This window comes from Somniosus microcephalus, chromosome 10 (genome assembly GCF_052327205.1).
Source record: "Somniosus microcephalus isolate GS21.2 chromosome 10, FLI_Smic_1.0, whole genome shotgun sequence".
In the NCBI taxonomy this organism is placed as follows: Eukaryota; Metazoa; Chordata; class Chondrichthyes; order Squaliformes; family Somniosidae; genus Somniosus; species Somniosus microcephalus.
This window is the reverse complement of record NC_140996.1, coordinates 26897172-26914756: the sequence shown is the minus strand read 5'-3', so window position 1 is coordinate 26914756 and position 17585 is coordinate 26897172. Positions and strand designations below refer to the sequence as shown.

Below are 17585 nucleotides of genomic sequence, written 5' to 3'. Positions count from 1 at the left end.
ATCAGTCTGCTAGGTCGAATGAACTTGATAGCTTAATGTTTTTTCTTTCCATTGCACAGATTTTTATGGCCCTAATTAATAAGACGTTGCTTTGAACTTTTTTTTTTCTATTATATGATGCACAACAGTTGAAAACACCGCAAATGCTGATTACATCTTAACATCCTCCTGCCACTGATTAGTCTAAATGGCTTTGGATTTCCCGTTTTTTCTTTCAGCTTACTTATCTGTGTTTCTCTTTATTTTTGTCCAATGTTGTTGGCTGTGACAATCCAGTCATTAAAAATGAAAACCATAAACACCAACAGCTAGCAACGCTAAGTTTATACAGATTGTACAGAATAATGTGCCAGAATTTGTCCCAAGTATCTTACCATAGAATAATGTGCCAGAATTTGTCCCAAGTATCTTACCATAGAATGATATACATAAACGATTCATACTTGTTATTTCTGTTGTCATCTCAATCCCATGATGCATTACAGCTGTGCAACACACGTCAGGCTGCATGTTATTCGATATCTTTAGGATGCTCTTAAGTCCCTTTTAATCCTTTTTAAAACTGCATTTATTCCCCAGCAGCACCTAAAGACATCTTACTATGTATAAAATTGTTACTGTTAAGAGGCTCCTGCTATATGTCCATTGCCCCAGGTCTGATACCTCCTTCTGGTAAAAGTAGGAAAGGTAGAGTATACTTGTATGATTAAATCACCTACTAATTTGCATTACACACAAAATCCCAGAATAGCTATAAATCTTAGTTTAAAGAATGCTTATCGCATAAGTGAAATATTGCACCAAGCAATATTTATCAAGTCACCTTCACTTGTGGGAAAATGAGTTAAGGCAGATTGTATCGTTTGCAGATGAACACATGTTGAGGCATCATTAGCATTGACATCATGAGGATTTCAGTGAAGCAAAATGCTATCATATATGAAATTTAATGCTGCGTCAAATCCAATGAGATAGTGCTCCCAGAGCAGAGCTTTGCCAGATGGGAGTGCATCTGGGTGGGCAGGACTAGAGCACTATAACTTGATTCTCTGACCTTCCACCAGGTGCATTGCCTCACTGAATTTGCCATACTATATCCACTTGAACTGTAAAAACTTAAAAACATCCAGCAGTACCATTGCAGATTTGGGGGTGAAATCGCACTGTATGATTTTAGTAACGTTAATGCATTCCCATGAAATTTCACTTTCGTTTATAAAAGGCACGAACCTGTTTAAAACAGGTTTTAAATTGTGGACAAAGAGATTTCATACATATTTGTAACTGGTATTGCACCCAAATTTCTATCCAATCATGAATTTTGTCTGGAGAGAGCAATTTGAATTGTATAATATTAGGGTGAAGTACATAGAAGCATAGAAGATAGGAGCAGGAGTAGGCCATTCGGCCCCTCGAGCCTGCTCCGCCATTCAATGCGATCATGGCTGATCATCCAAATTCAGTACCCTGTCCCTGCCTTCTCCCCATATCCCTTGATCCCTTTAGCCTTAAGAAATACATCTAACTCCTTCTTGAATATATTTAATGAATTGGCCTCAACTGACTTCTGTGGTAGAGAATTCCACAGGTTCACCACTCTCTGGGTGAAGAAATTCCTCCTCATCTCTGTCCTAAATGGCTTACCCCTTATCCTTAGACTGTGACCCCTGGTTCTGGACTCCCCCACCATCGGGAACATCCTTCCTGCATCTAGTCTGTCTAGTCCTGTTAGAATTTTATAAGTTTCAATGAGATCTGATAGTTATAGGTCTGTCACTAGTGCTGGTAGTAGTAGGAACAATCTGAAGTGCTGATTTGCAGTCTCCTCAGGGCTCAGTGAACGTCTTCAGGGGTGAGCTCATCCCTGGTCACAACTTTGACCCCTGGTCTATGTTGAACTGACACATCGCTGCCACGCTGCTAAAATTGGCGTCCACATCCCTGAAGAACTTGGGAAGTAAAGCACCAGAAAAAGCATCTGTCTAGCCCCCAAAACCTAGTACCACTGGACTAGGGAAGGTGCAGAAATGATCTGGACTCCTGCTCTCAATTACTACCGAGTGGCCCCACTGAAAAATGTGCATGTTTGGACATTGGCCAAGGATAGGATTGGGTTGCGTTGCATTGTTATGATCCCTCCAGTCATTTTAGACTGCTGACACACACCATCCTGGTCTTACATGAAGAGCAGCTCCTTCACTGAGGTAATGAAGGCCAATCACCAATCGCAAAGCACGAGTCACTGCATTTAGGAAAGAAGGGATAGGGGATGTAAATTGGAAAGAAAGTTGGAGGAGAAAAAGTAGACAAGTAAAAGGATTAAAAATCAGAAAAAAGTGGATAGATAGTTATCCGGTAAATCAGTAACACTGTGCTTTTAGTATTTAATAACTGTATTGATGTCACATTATTAAATCTGCTAATCTCACAGAAATTCATTTGTAATGATTCTTTCTCTTTCCAGCTTCACGCCGAAGACTGGCCTTTTGGGGTGGAAATATGTAAACTAATGCCTTTTATGCAGAAAGCATCGGTTGGCATCACTGTTCTCAGTCTCTGTGCACTCAGTATAGACAGGTAATTTACCACATCAGCCAAACATGTTTCTCTCTGTCCTATCTTGCTTGCTACTTGCTATCAAAAGGCAGTTTATATTTACTGTGGTGTTTCATGGGTTCCCCCAATCTCAGGTATCGAGCAGTAGCATCCTGGAGCCGTATTCAAGGGATCAGAGTTCCCATGTGGACCGTGATTGAAATCATACTCATCTGGGTAGTGTCGATTATTTTGGCAGTTCCTGAAACCATAGCCTTTGATCTGGTAAACATAGACTATCGAGGCAAGAAATACAGTGTCTGCTTGCTTCATCCCATTCAGAAAACTAAATTTATGCAGGTATGAGTTTCCATCATTTCTGTTTATTGATGAAATTCAGTCATGTTAATGGATACATTTTTTCTGATCAGATTGGGCTGGGTAGTGTGTGCAGGTGTTTTAGTTTGCAGCGGGATACAAAAGTGACAATACAGCAAGTGAAATTACTTTACAAAGCCATTCCAACTTAACTAAATAGGCTGTAACATTGAGCACGTTAATAAAAACACAGCATCGGAAAAGATGAAAGACAGTTTCATGGTTCAGGTGTAGACTCTTCATTAGAACTGACGATGTTTAAGATGGAGACCCAATCCGGTGAAGGAGCCACACCCAAAATATAATCCGTCTTTTTTCTTTTTAGGTGCTGATGCACCCGCTATGTGTCTCCAGTATTTGGAGTTTTGCTTTTTGCCTGTACATTGAAATTGGTATCATTTTATAAATATTTCTAGGGTGATGACGTATTCTTCATGGAAGTTCACTCTCTCGTTGAGCAATATGTATAATCTGAGGGTAACAGCGAGATACAGTCGATTAACACTCTCTTATTTCACTTCAGTTTGAATGCATATCAGATTTATACAATGGAGAGTCTCTTTCTCTTCATCAGGCGTAAGGATCCTCTGTGAAGTGAATTTGCAGAGTCTTAAACCAGTTCACAATGGCTGTGAGTCCACAATACAAAAACTGCCCAAAATTAGTATAAACTTACACCCAACTGCTGCGGTTTGTGATGCAGACAGATGGAAAGACAGATGGTGAAGAACAAAGAAATTTATTCTGCACAGTAAATGATTCGTTTTTACTTTATGCTATATGAGACCCAAGAGTGTTTCATATTGACAGTGGGAGCTAAAAAGCAAACACAAAATCCATTACCCATCTCTGACATCTTTTCTGCTACTGAACATAAAATTCACTCCGCTAATAAAAATGTACAATGATGGTAGGGGATTTCCTGGGTAAACGAGTTTCCTGCTGCACTTCTGGCAAAGTTATGGAGATGGAACAGATCCAAGGAAATTCCTGGCCAATACGTTCACACTACTGGTGGTAGGGGTTGCCAACCCTTCAGGATTGCCCTGGTGTCTCCAGGAATTAAAAATTAATTTCCAGCACACAGCTGCGAGAAAACTCATAGTTGCATTCAAAGAATTGTGCATCTTCTTTGGAACACTTTTGTTTACTGGTTATAAAAATATTGGAGACGGTAAGAAAAAAAGGCTGTTTGACCGGGCGGGGCAGTTGAAGGCAGGAGGTCATGTGATGAAACCTCCTGGAACACGTTCAACCAGATTGGGCAACTCGAAATGGTGGTAAATTTAGAATTCAGAGGTATCGCACACAATCAAAGCTGTTTCAAATGTTCAGTGTGTAAGATGTTTGATGTTGGTAGGACGGAATCAAGACTATGGAAGTCTGGCTCTTTCAACATCATTGTCTGTCGTCGTCAGTCTGATGTGTGTTTTTTATTCCCACTTCCAGTTCTACAAGACAGCAAAAGACTGGTGGCTGTTTGCTTTTTATTTCTGTATGCCTCTTGCGTGCACAGCTCTGTTTTACTCTTTAATGACTTGTGAGATGTTACGGAAAAAAAGTGGGATGCAGATTGCTCTGAATGATCATCTGAAACAAGTAAGCAACGGAATCTTAACTTGAAACTTTATTTTTGCAATTCAGCCGTGAGCACTGCATTTCAAATATAAATAGCTTAAACAAAATCAATAGTCGGTTTCAGTAACATGTTGCTTGCTAAATATTGTGACCCTTTGTTCTGATGTCTTTTCCCCAATTAAATAGAGTTAGTGTGAAAGAAGAAAAAAAAGAGTTGCATTTCTATAGTGCCTTTCATGACCTCAGGACGTCTCAAAAGCACTTTACAGCCAATGAAGTACATTTTTGAAGTGTAGTCACTGTTGTAATGTAGGAAACATGGCAGGCAATTTGCGCACAGCAAGCTCCCACAAACAGCAATGTGATAATGACCAGATAATGGCCGGAATTTTGAGGGCACTCAGCGGAAGGTTTCGGTGGCGGGTCAGCTGTTAAATTTAAAATGATTGACAGCGGGTCGGGAACCCGCTGTCAAAACACGCACACTGGACTTTCCCGATGTCGGGTCAGCTAACACTGAGCAGACCCGACAAGCAGCGACGGGGGAGGTAGTTAAAATCATTAGTGGCTTGTTTATAGCCACTAATCAATGGTTTTTTTCCCCGTTTTTTGGATTTAACAGGTCGCCCACCAGTTTCCCATCTGTGAAGCTGAGGCAGGTCGTCAGTGGCCATTGAATCAGCTGATGAGTTGACAGCTTCAGATTCAAGTCAAAGGCCCCAGCTGATTGAGATATGTTCCCTTAACCACTAGCTTATCTAAACTACATTTCCACTACAGATTCAGGATGCTGCCAGACTTTACACAAGTCTCCATCCAGTCTGACCTCATTACCTCTCCTACCATTGACAGATTGCTTCTGTCATCTGTACTTCACCTTCCATCTATTCCATCAGCATGGGCACCCTTGAAACTCTCTCACCTTGGTCCTCAGAATCCCACCATGTTCAGCCCCAACACCAGCAGCACCAGGCACTCCAGCAGCAGCAACAACAACAACACCAACCTTCTTCGCAATCAACTGATGCTGCACAGGATAGAGGGCATCAGCACCCGACCACATTGCTCCCGGGGAGGCCAGGGATGGCCTCACCATGACCAGATTTACTTCACTTGATGCTGTATACACTGGCTGACACATGATGTGCCACATGGGCACCACCCCACACCAACACCATAAAGCATCCCTACAATGCCCAAGCCATTCCTTTCACACTCATCGCCATTGCGGGGGTACCGTTATGTCTCACCATTCACTGCAACTCACTAAGCTACTTCCATTGGTTAAGACGCCCAAGTGCCTACCCATGTATGTCGTTATATGGTATGATTGCAATAGGATGAGGGTGAGTGAGAGGGGTGGCTAGTGAGATGGAAATGTGATAATGTAGATAGAGAGGGATGTTTGGAGGTGCAAGGTAAGTTGGTGTTGGAGTTATGACGGGATACCAGCAGAGCTCCCGCCGAATTTCAGGGCCTCGATCTTTAACAGGAAGTCTAACGATCAGTACACTTTCATTTTATTTCCTTCATTTCTCCTCCACTATTTTTCGCCACTCCCTTTTATGAAGGTGTTGACTCCTTTCTGGCTGCTGCTCGCACTCCACTACCTCACTTAATTGGCCGTTCCACACGTAAGCTCACACAGCAATTTCTGGCAAACTATTCGACTATGGTGGCAGTATAGCCAAGCCTTTGTCCATACATATGTAGCTTTTCAGCTGGGGTTACTGGGTAATGATCGGAAATGGGAACCCGGCTGATTCTCATCACCACCCTTCCCCGAACCCCCCAACCCAGTGATTGAGGTCAAATAATTCAGCACAAACAATAGATTGTCTCTTATTTATTGCAGATGTCGTCTCTTGCTTGATTATCACCTTTATCAAGTTGCAAAGATTAAAACCCAATGATCAATCACTTAAGGATTAATATCTGCTGTAGTTGATAATTTACTTGAGCAAGTAAGAATGCAACAAAAAAACAAAGTAAAATATTCCAACAAAATATATTATGAAAAGGAGACTTTACCTGTATTTTCCACTAACTTTATAGTCTTTCACATTTTTCCTCCTGTTTTTTCCTGAGTTTCTATGTGTAGGGGGATGACAATCAGTACGTTGGTCTCTCTAGTCTGCAAGTTACGCCATACAATTTTATCGTAAGATCGCTTAGTGTATCATTCCAAATTTCTGTGTTATCAATGCCTTTGTTAAAATAGTCGTCAAAGGAATGAGATACAAATGCATTAAGTTTCTTTCACTGCATTACTAAGCTTTTTCCAATTTGAACTAGCGCCAGAATCCGGGGTGATAGTGGTGATCGGTGGTGGGTCGGATGGGAAAGTTGTTATTTTTGACAGCAGGTCGGGAACCCTCTGTCATCTCGCCCCCACGTGCCTTTCCCCAAGGCTCGTCTGTCATCGTGGAGCCGGCCCGACCAGAAACAGCTGGCGACCCAATTGAGATGATTAACAGCTAGTTGTCAGAACCTTAACAGGCTTTTTTAACTTACTTTTTAAATTAACTGCATGGCCACGGCAACCACACTGCTTGGGAAGCACATCTGTCATCCTGAGGCAGGAGTTCCGTGGCCATTACTCCATCTGATTACTTGACAGCATCAAATGTACAGTAAAAGCTCTCACCTGACAGATGATCACTTTCCTCAGGCAGAAGCTGTTGCTCAGTCCATTTCCAGCACAGATTCTGCAGGCTGCAAGTCTTTCCAGCAAAGTCTCCACCCAGTCTCACCTCATTGGAAGAACTCTCTCACCATTGACAGAATGCTTCTATCATCTGTACTTCCCCTGCCATCTATTCCATCAACATGGGTGCCGTTTATACTGTCTCACCTTGGCCCTCAGAATCAGACCATGATGAGCCCCAACACCAGCAGCACCAACAACACCAACCTTCTCCGCAATCACATGATGCGCCAGGTTAACACCACCCCACACCAACACCATAAAGCATCCCTACAATGCCCAAGTCATCACCATTGCGGGGGTACAGTAATGTCTCACCATTCACTGCAACTCACTAAGCCACTTCCAAAGGCGCACACAAATCTGTCTAAGACCAGAAAGTGCTGAAAATAAAGAATTTTATGTTTGACACCACATTAACAGAAACTTTACATAAACATTGGATAAAACACCAAAGTGGCTACCCTTGTGAGTTGTTAGTTGGTATGATTGCACTAGGATGAGGGTGAGGGTGAGGGGTGGCCAGTGAGATGGGATGTGATAATGTAGATAGAGAGGGATGGGTGGAGGTGCAAGGTAAGTTGGTGTGAGTAAGGATGTGCAGGAGTAGGGTAGGGAAGGCAGCGTGATGGGGATATGATGTGTGGCACAGCAGGATGAAGTTGAGTGTGGCTTTGTACTCACCTTTCCTGATCTAATGAGATCACTGAAATGTTTACGGCACTGCACCCAGGTCCTCCTGAACACATTCCTGCTTGTGACCTCTGCAATTTCCAACCGGGCTGTTTTGGTCTCCTGGGGAGGGATACATCTGAGAACCTGGGTACAGCCCTCTGCCTCTTTGCAATCATTGTCAGTGTTTGCAGCACTCCAATGCCGTAGTGCACTGGTGGCACTATGTTAGATTAAATGTCAAATCTAATGTGGCCATGGTCCCTTTAAAATCCCGGCTGAAAATGCGTTGCGAATGACGTCACCAGACCTGCACCATTTAATTGGGCCGGGTGACACGCTGGGCAGGCTTAATAGGCCCTATTAAGAGAAAGTCATTTTCAGCAGCGGGGTCACGACCCACCACGACCACCGCCTGTACCGGACCGGCCCAGCTGGGCAAAAATCCGGCCCCAAATTGGAATCTGTTGATACTTTTTTCAACTTAATTTTCAATCCTTCTGACAGCTCTTGGCTTTTCAGCCTTTATCTGTCTCTAGTTTTTCTATTATTAGCTTTTGCCAAGATCTGAGGGACAGAAAATTTTGTCCTCTCTACAAGTTGGGGCAGGAAACCTTTGAGCTTAAAACTGCCCCAAATTTAGCATCAGTCTGATCAGCAGATAAAAAGTACCTGGCCCCCAAAATCTAAATCTGGCTACAGTCAAGGGTTCTCCTTTGAAGTCTCAGCTATGTTTATCGGAAAAAAAACAGGAGCATTCTGGGGAATGAAGTGGTTAATTTGCCAATGCAAGGACAACTATTTTCACTTTTTCTGTTAACATTTTGACATTTCTCTGCTATTGCTTGTACAATTTCTAATATTTGCATATTCTCTAAAGCTTGTACAGTCTCCAAAATGTACATGCCAACCTGGAAAACTAACTTACCGGCCAGCTTCAAAAATGCTGACAACATAAAACCAGCTCTGAATACAGGCCGATGAGATTTAGCTACACTAAAAGTGCCAAGAGGCACAAATTATCATAGCACAAACCACAGCTATTCCTGATGGGGGCAATTCTGCAACATGGCACTCCCAGAGGGAGGTAGCAGATTGCAAAATCACCCCTCTCATCATTTGTATCGTGGAAGATTGTGGCACAAAATTGTTCGGATTTTCCCATATTTATTGTGGAGAAATTGTTTGCTGTTGTGGATAAGTATCGGTACTCTCATGTTATCAAATCTCGGAGTTAAATTGTTTTACCATGGTTTCTATAGTTGTCACAATGACATGAAGGCATCCTCGACGCCCTCTGCCAAGCATTATTTTTTCTATTTCCCGCCTCAGTTCACGGTGGCACTTTTGCCCCTTCGCTATTTTATGCTGGCACTCTTCCCCCCCCAGCATTTCCCCCTCATCTCTCCTCCTAGGGATACTTCTAGCTCCTACCTGCTGTTGCTGCTCTGGAGACTTGAATGTGCTGCATGCTATGGGCATGAATTCCTGATCCCGTATCAGGATCATGAGACTTCTTCCCACAGCTTGCTGCTGTGTTCAGTTCCCTGGGGAGGTAGTAGCAGGAGCCAGGAATAGTGACCCGGGGCAGCGCTGGGAATGGTGCTCAAAGGGGAGCTGGAGCAGTTTTTCAACTGAGCAATATGGATAGAGGCACAATGATCTGACAAGGTTAACGGCTGTGTGAAACACAAGACAGTTGACATGTACGCTAACACATACATGCCAACTGTATGTGTTGGCATATATGGCCCAACATTTTGACAGTCTCTAATGCTTGTGCAATCTCATATAGGACGATGACAGCAGAAATCTCTGCTTCTTCATTACCTAAAGCTGTTGTCTGTTAGCCAGTATCAAATGAAGGCAGCTTAAAGCTGAAGAACTTAAAGCTGAAAGTGCTAAACATTTTGAAAAGCAGCATCAGACAAAACCATTTTTCAGTGCATGTGAAAAACTTTAAGACACAGAAGGCCAAAACTTTTCAGCTAATGAAAGAGTTTTTTTTTAATATAGAGTTTAAAAGCCCATTAATATCTAATGCTGCCATGTAAATAGGCTGAAATGCACACATCTACTTTTTCTTGATAGCAATGGAAACAACTTATTCCTGCGTTATAGTGAAACTGTTTTCACAGATAATCCGGCTATACTGACCATCTAGTGTACAATAATGCAAGTGAATACTTAACTAGTAATAATCAGTTGTCTACCATTACCTCAAAAGTTTAGCTTTTAGATTTCAATTCATCCACTAGCTATAATCGGATTGCATAGTACACAGATAGCTCTCCATTACAGCCAAGTTTGTACTGTTCCCCGATACTGCTTCACAGTACAGATTGTCCATTTAATAAAAATGGTACAGAATGTAATTTTGCTCCGATCAGCATAAAAAAGTGAATGTCTCAGTAGTCCAAAATGTTGATGAACACACAACTGCTTTGCCAAGAAATGTTCCACTTGAATCAAGATTATTTAAAAGTTGCCAATTTAATCTCCATCCCGTGGCTCAGTTGATTACCGTTCAACAGCATGCATTCTGTTTGGACCAAGTAGAATGTAATTGACTGCATTAAACTCTGAGTGCCCCACAAACCTACATGTACTACCTGATCCTGCGGAATCTCAGAAATTACAGAAGGCCACAGCTTGTCTCATCATGCTAGCACTAGCTCTTCAACTAGGGTTATCTATCATAATTCCAATTCCTTGTTCTTTCCCCATATCCTTTTATATTCTTCCTTTACAAGCATTGATATAGTTCCCTTTTAAATGAGTCTTTGCCTCAATAGCAGTAAAACGTTCCATGTTCTAATAACTCTCTGTGAAAGTAATTCTTCAAACTTTCCCCTTTGTTCTTCCAGTTCTACATTTGTGTCCCCTCATTACTGATTCACCAACCAGTAGCAACAATCTTTCACTATTAACCCTCTCAAAACCTTTCATAATTTTGAAAATTTTCATTATATCCCCCTTTATCCTTCTCTGTTACAGTGAAAATTGTCCCAATGCTTTGAGCCTTTCTTCATAACTATAACTTCTTATTTCTGGTAGTATTCTAGTGAATTTTCACTGTACCATTTTCAAAGCTGTAATAACCTTCCATCAACAGGGTGCCCAGAATGGCATGGATTACTCAGTGATAATGATTTGCACAAAATCATCACTTCCTTGCTTTTGTAATCATGGTCCCTACATATAAATTCTAAAATCCTACTCGTCTTCTGGTTTTTTTTATGCCTGCATTTCCACTTTTAAAGATTGACGTCCTAGATTGCTCTATTCATCCACTCAGATTAGAATTTTACCATTTAGGGTGTACTCCTTTCACTGTTCTTTTCCCCAAAAATACATTTCTGCGCATTGAACTGCATCTGCCACCTATCTGCCCACCCCACTAACTCCGAAGGATTCATACTTGAAGTTGCAGAAAAGCTCATTCCCAGAGGTGTGAATAAATATATTTACATGAACAGGTCACAGCAACACATCCGTCAAATCAATCCTGTGGCAGAAATCCATGCTAAGCACCTGCTTGTTGGCAAGTTTCATACATCAGTAAAGGTACGCGGGGAAGTGATATGCTAAAATGTTGAGTGTGTTTCACTGTATTACTGCAGTAGAAAGGGTTTATTCAACTGCATTCGTCCAAGGCTCATGACTATAGTAATACAATATCCTCAAAGTGTCTTTGATTACTAATCTTGAAGCTTCTTCAAACAAAGGGTTCAATTGTGTAAATAACATTCTGATCATTCCCTTGCAGCGTCGTGAAGTAGCAAAGACTGTGTTCTGCTTAGTGCTTGTTTTTGCCCTCTGTTGGCTTCCACTTCACCTTAGCAGTATTTTAATGAAAATATTCTACGATGAATATGATCCCAACAGATGTGAACTATTGAGGTAAGACTTACCGGAACGTGCAGCCACCAGATTACCATAAGAGGGCAGTGTATGTAACATATACCAGAGAAATAGCTACTGACTCCTATTAAAGTTTGTTTTCTGATGGCGAAATAGGGCTGATAGTGTGGGATTTTATACACTTTTACAACATTAAAAAAGTAATATTTTAATCTTCATTTCATTTGCATATGGCAGGTTAAAGCTCACCTTAAGTAATAGGAAAAGAAAGCAAGAACATGCTGTATCTAGTTTCAAATTTCCTACGGAATGGTTCTTAATGTTTGCTATAGAGTATTTTACTTTGTTACTAGGACTTTTATGCTTTAGGTAAGGTTTTGTAATTTCAAATAATTATATCGATTTTCTGATTAGTTCTTGGCATTTATCAAATGAATAAAGATCTTGAATCTTTCAGGGCAGCTAGTGATTGTGATTAGTATTATGGGAGCTCATTACCAGTTTATGTCAATTTAATTCAAAAAATTCTTATGACACAGGAATAAATGAAATCTTATTTTCAATTTGTTGATCACCATAGCCAGGAATTAAAGTTAAAAGTGTAAAACGATAGCAAAATACTGCGGATGCTGGAAATCCGATGTTAAAAGTCCGAGTTTTAAAAGTGCAACATTGGCTCTTTAATCAAAAGAACATCTGTTCTGATTTTCTCCATTTAACATTCATACAAAAGGTCACGAGAGTTCCCCCGATGGCTCAGCTGGTAGCACAGCTCTACAGCCCAGAAACATCCTTGACCTCTGCTAAGTTATCTCAGATCATGGGAACACATTCACCTGAAAGCTCCCTTCCAAGTCACACAAGGCATTCATTGTCACTGGGTCAGTCTCCTGGAATTCATGGGAAGGCCACCATCCCAAGGACTGCTGCAGGCCAAGAAGACTCACCACCACCATCTCAGGACATTTAAGGATGGCCAATAGCAATGCTGCATTGGCAGCATCACATGCACCCAGAGAACAGAAAATAAATAAAACTTGATCTCATCCAACAGCAACTACTTGTATTTATATAGCGCCTTTAATGTAGTAAAACATTCCAAGGCGCTTCATAGGAGCGTTATCAAACAAAATTCGACACCCAGATATTAGGACAGATGCTTGGTCTAAGAGGTAGGTTTTAAGGAGCATTGTAAAGGAAGAAAAAGAGTTAGAGAGGCAGAAAGGTTTAGGGAGGGAATTCCATAGCTTAGGGCCTTGGCAGCTGAAGGCACGGCGGCCAATGGTGGTGCGATTAAAACTAAAGATGCGCAAGAGGCCAGAATTGGAGGGGTGCAGGTATCTCTGAGGGCTGTAGGGCTTGAGGAGGTTACAGAGGTAGGGAGGGGCGAGGCCATGGAGGGATTTGAAAACAAGGATGAGAATTTTAAAATTGAGGCGTTGCTCAACCGGGAGCCAATGTAGGTCAGCGAGCACAGGTGTGATGGGTGAACGGGACTTGGTGCGAGTTAGGGTACAGGCAGCAGAGTTTTGGAAGGGTGTAACAGTAGGGCACTACAAATGGGCTCATGCCTCTTGGCCATGAGGGGGTTTGAGAATCAGCAAGGGCTCCTGATGTGATTGTTATCCAGTGATTATTACTGAAAAGTGCATGAGTTGAATATGCTGGTTGAGGACAGGATTGGCCTCACTGGGATGTCACCCATTGCCTGCCAACACCAACCATTTAGGCACAAGCATGAATAATGAGTAGGAGGTTCGAGGTACCAGAGGAAGGCTATGCTCTTGGAGCTATATCCCAGTAAGAGTTGATACTTTTAGGAGTGGAGGGGAAAAGAGGACAAAGAAAATTGCAGGGAGAAAGAAAAGATTCCAAGACTGTATAAATTAAATATTATGAATTATAACAGATACAATGATGATTAATAAAAATAGAATGTAGTGTTATACTGAAATGTCTAAAGAAAATCTTTGCATTGAACACTTCAAAATTCTGAAATAATTTATCTAGACATGTTTTGTAAAAAATATTTGTTTAATTTATAATGTGTACAGAATAATCAAACGCATTGATTCTAAGTATCATAGTTTAGCAACAATTGCTGTTACTTAATAGTAATTGCCTTCTACAAAACTTATTCAGTTGAAATACCTATCACATTAAAATAGATATATCTTACAACGTAATGACACTAGACTATACTATGCTTATACCAGATATGAATGCACACACATATGCGGGTTTGCAACCTCCGCAACCAGTTTCTGGAAGGGAGAGAGAAAGACTTTTTAAGGAAAAAAACTCCATCCAGCCCAAATATGGTCCCTTACATCAGAGAGAGCACGGCCAAGGGCAGGGGACTCAGAAGCTGCGAGTTCCATCAGTTATGGCCTGGAATCCACCAGTTGGTCAATACGCTGGGTGAAAGGAGGCATACCAGCCTCCCAGCCAGTAGATGTGGGGCCTTTTGGTGGTTGAGGCATGGGTCATGGCCTGGATCCCCAAAAAGTCTGCTCATATGTTTTGGTTCTTCGGTCCACTGTGGTGGGCAGCCGAGGTATGCCCATAGTGGCGAGGGCACCTGCCAATGATATGTTGAATAGGGAACCTCTCCCGACCCCTGAAAGTCTGTCGGGATTGCAAACCCATTCTTTTTTGACCCGAAACAATTACAGATCTGTTGTCAAATTGAACCAGAGTAATGACATTCCCCACCCCTCCCCCCAGGAAGGAAACTCCACCATCCGAAAGGGGAATAATTGATCATAGCAAATTAATGATTCATTTGTTATATATGTTTGGTATTTACATGTAGGTTCAAATCTCACTATGGATTTAAACAATTAATATAGGCTGACATTCCAGTACATCAGATCTGATGGAATGCTGCATTGCCTGAAGTGCTATCTTTTGGATGAGATGTTAAACTGCCTGTTGAGGTGGATGTAGAAGATCCCGTGGCCCGATTCAAAGAGGAGCAAGGAGTTTTCCCAGAGTTTTGACCAACATTTCAATTTCAACCAACACCATCAAAACAAATTATATGATTATTCATTCATTTGCTGTTTATGGGAGGTTGCTATGAGTAAATTGGCCTTCACATTGCGAACTGACTGCATGTGAAAAGTAATTAATTGGCTGTAAAGCATTTTGGGATGTCCTGAGAACATGATAAGATGCTCTCCAAATGCAAATTCATTCTTTATTTCAGACATACGAGTTACAATTGAAACATTAAAATATGTATACTGTGGCGGAGCCACTAAAGGACTCAGATCATTTGTATCTAATTCCCTTTAACAACATGTTAACTACAGCCTGAGTCTGTATCTTTATTTATACTGTTTACTTGTACAGAGCGTGATTACTTTAACAGCGCGGGTAAACGCGATGACGTCACGCCATTCATCACGTGACCCCCCACTGGTGGGAAGAACGTGATGATGTCATGACGTCAACCACGGGACCGCCCTAGCAGTCCTCGTGGAGTCTCCGAACTGAGCAGACCTACACTCGATGTTCTCCTGTAGTTACTTGTTTAAACCTGTTAGTTTCCATTAAACTTTGTTTTGTTTGATCGCCTGAGTGGACCTCAGCCTTTGGATAGGAACTAGACATTCCTACAATACTATAGTAAGTGGATCATTGTTGGTGGGCTGAATATACAACATATATTCACATAAAACACATACATATACTCAGACTTATTTGTTCATTGGTACATGGTTGATTAGCACCTGAAACATGTTTTGATTAGCACCTGAAATGTTTAATACGTACTTGCATGCATAATAAAACATTTCAACTCTAAATAACCATTTCTAATGTTTCTGTTTTGTCATCCAGTTTTCTCCTGTTGATGAATTACATCGGCATCAATATGGCTTCCCTCAATTCCTGCATCAATCCAATTGCACTCTACTTTGTCAGCAAGAGATTCAGGAACTGCTTTCAGGTAGCAGCATGATTGTTTTGAAGATCTGCATCCTAAAACCCTTGTTGTTTGATTCAGAGCTGTTGCTAAAGTTGAAACTCAATGACTCAAGTTTAAACTTAATGATAGATCTTAAAATATTAATCAACCTAAGGTTTATCTGACAATTAGCTAATCAAAATCATGTTCGTGAGCCTATTAATCGTACTTTCTAACGAAACGTATATTTTAAAATTAATAATTCTACAGAATAAATTATAAATCCCTTCAGGGCATTTGTACTTTTTATATTATTTGTGACAAATCCATAAATGGGCCAATTTCCTTCTTCAAATCTCGGTGCAGAACTGGTGCAAATCCCACCTGAAAGATCAAGTGCAAATAGCATTCCATTCTCTGGGCTAAGCTCAATTTGCATAATTATTCACAACACCAGGCATAGTTTCATACAAGTCTAGGACTGACAAGAATGGCGAGAGAGGAACATTGTATAAGTGATATTTAAAGTGACAGGGCAATTAAAGGGCAATGTCACAATGGCCGGGGGGCGGGGACATAAATTCAGCAAGCTTTTGGAGAGCCATTTAAAGCATTGCAACACATCATCAGCCTTTGTCAAGGCTGTGAGGGCAGGCAATTAAGGCGCGGCAGAGAAATGAAGGGAAAGGGAATCCTAAGTACAGACATAAGTCTGCAGACAAACAGCAAGATGTTTGATGTCTCTTGAAAGTGAGGTGGTGGCACACTGAATGCTTGAGAGGAAGTTGTCCCTCTGTGCTGCTTCATGGTACCATGCTCATCGGCTAGTGTTACAGCATGACTGCAAGGAGGAGCAGCCAAGTTTTAGACCACAGCTGACTGTTACTGTCCCTACATGTGCTAGCTCTGCTGCATTTTAGCTGTAGGTGTGCTTACAGCAAATGGCATGGGTCAGCATCGACATGTCTTCTGACTTAGAGCCTTGAGAAAGAAGAAAGCGCCATTCATGACCACCAGACGTCCCAAAGCACTTTACAACCAATGAAGTACTTTTGAAGTGTAGTCACTGTTGTAATGTTGGAAACGCAGCAGCCAATTTGCGCACAGCAAGCTCCCACAAAGAGCAAGGTGATAATGACCAGATAATCTGTTTTTAAGTGATGTTGATGGAGCGATAAATATTGGCCAGGACACCGGGGATAACTCCCCTGCTCATCTTCAAAATAGTGCCATGGGATCTTTTACGTCCACCTGAGAAAGCAGATCTAACGTCTCATCCGAAAGACGGCACCTTCGACAGTGCAGCACTCCCTCATTACTGCACTGGAGTGTCAGCCCAGATTTTTGTGCTCAAGTCTCTGGAGTGAGACTTAGAACCCACAACCTCATAGAATCATAGAAAGTTACAGCACGGAAGGAGGCCATTTCAGCCCATCATGTCCGCGCCGGCCAACAAAGAGCTATCCAGCCTAATCCCACTTCCCAGCTCTTGGTCCGTAGCCCTGCAGGTTACAGCATCCCAAGTGCACATCCAAGTATTTTTAAAATGTGGTTAGGGTTCCTGCCTCTACCACCCTTTCAGGCAGTGAGTTCCAGACCCCCACAATCCTCTGGGGGAAGAAATTTCCCCTCAAATCCCCTCTAAACCTTCCACCAATTACTTTAAATCTGTGTCCCCTGGTTTTTGACCCCTCTGCTAAGGGAAATAGGTCCTTTCTATCCACTTTATCTATGCCCCTCATAATTTTATACACCTTAATAACATCTCCCCTCAGCCTCCTCTGTTCCAAGGAAAACAGACCCAGCCTATCCAGTCTTTCCTCATAGCTAAGATTCTCTCTCCCGGCAACATCCTTGTAAATCTCCTCTGTACCCTCTCTAGTGCAATCACATCTTTCCTGTAATGTGGTGACCAGAACTGCCACAGTACTCTAGCTG

The 17585-nt window shown here is 41.7% G+C and overlaps 1 protein-coding gene across 5 annotated transcripts in view; it reads left to right on the top strand.

Annotated features, from left to right (window-relative positions):
• LOC147111480 (endothelin receptor type B-like) overlaps positions 1-17585 on the top strand; it is a 45694-nt gene that overhangs the window by 19471 nt on the left and 8638 nt on the right. For 3 of the 5 annotated variants that reach the window (XM_085998538.1, XM_085998536.1, XM_085998537.1), the window contains 5 exons: positions 2465-2577; positions 2691-2895; positions 4363-4512; positions 11640-11773; positions 15581-15689. In XM_085998538.1, the coding sequence (XP_085854664.1) occupies positions 2465-2577; positions 2691-2895; positions 4363-4512; positions 11640-11773; positions 15581-15689 (711 nt within the window). The remainder of the gene's footprint in view (positions 1-2464; positions 2578-2690; positions 2896-4362; positions 4513-11639; positions 11774-15580; positions 15690-17585) is intronic. The other 2 variants (XM_085998539.1, XM_085998540.1) reach the window with 2 other exon arrangements.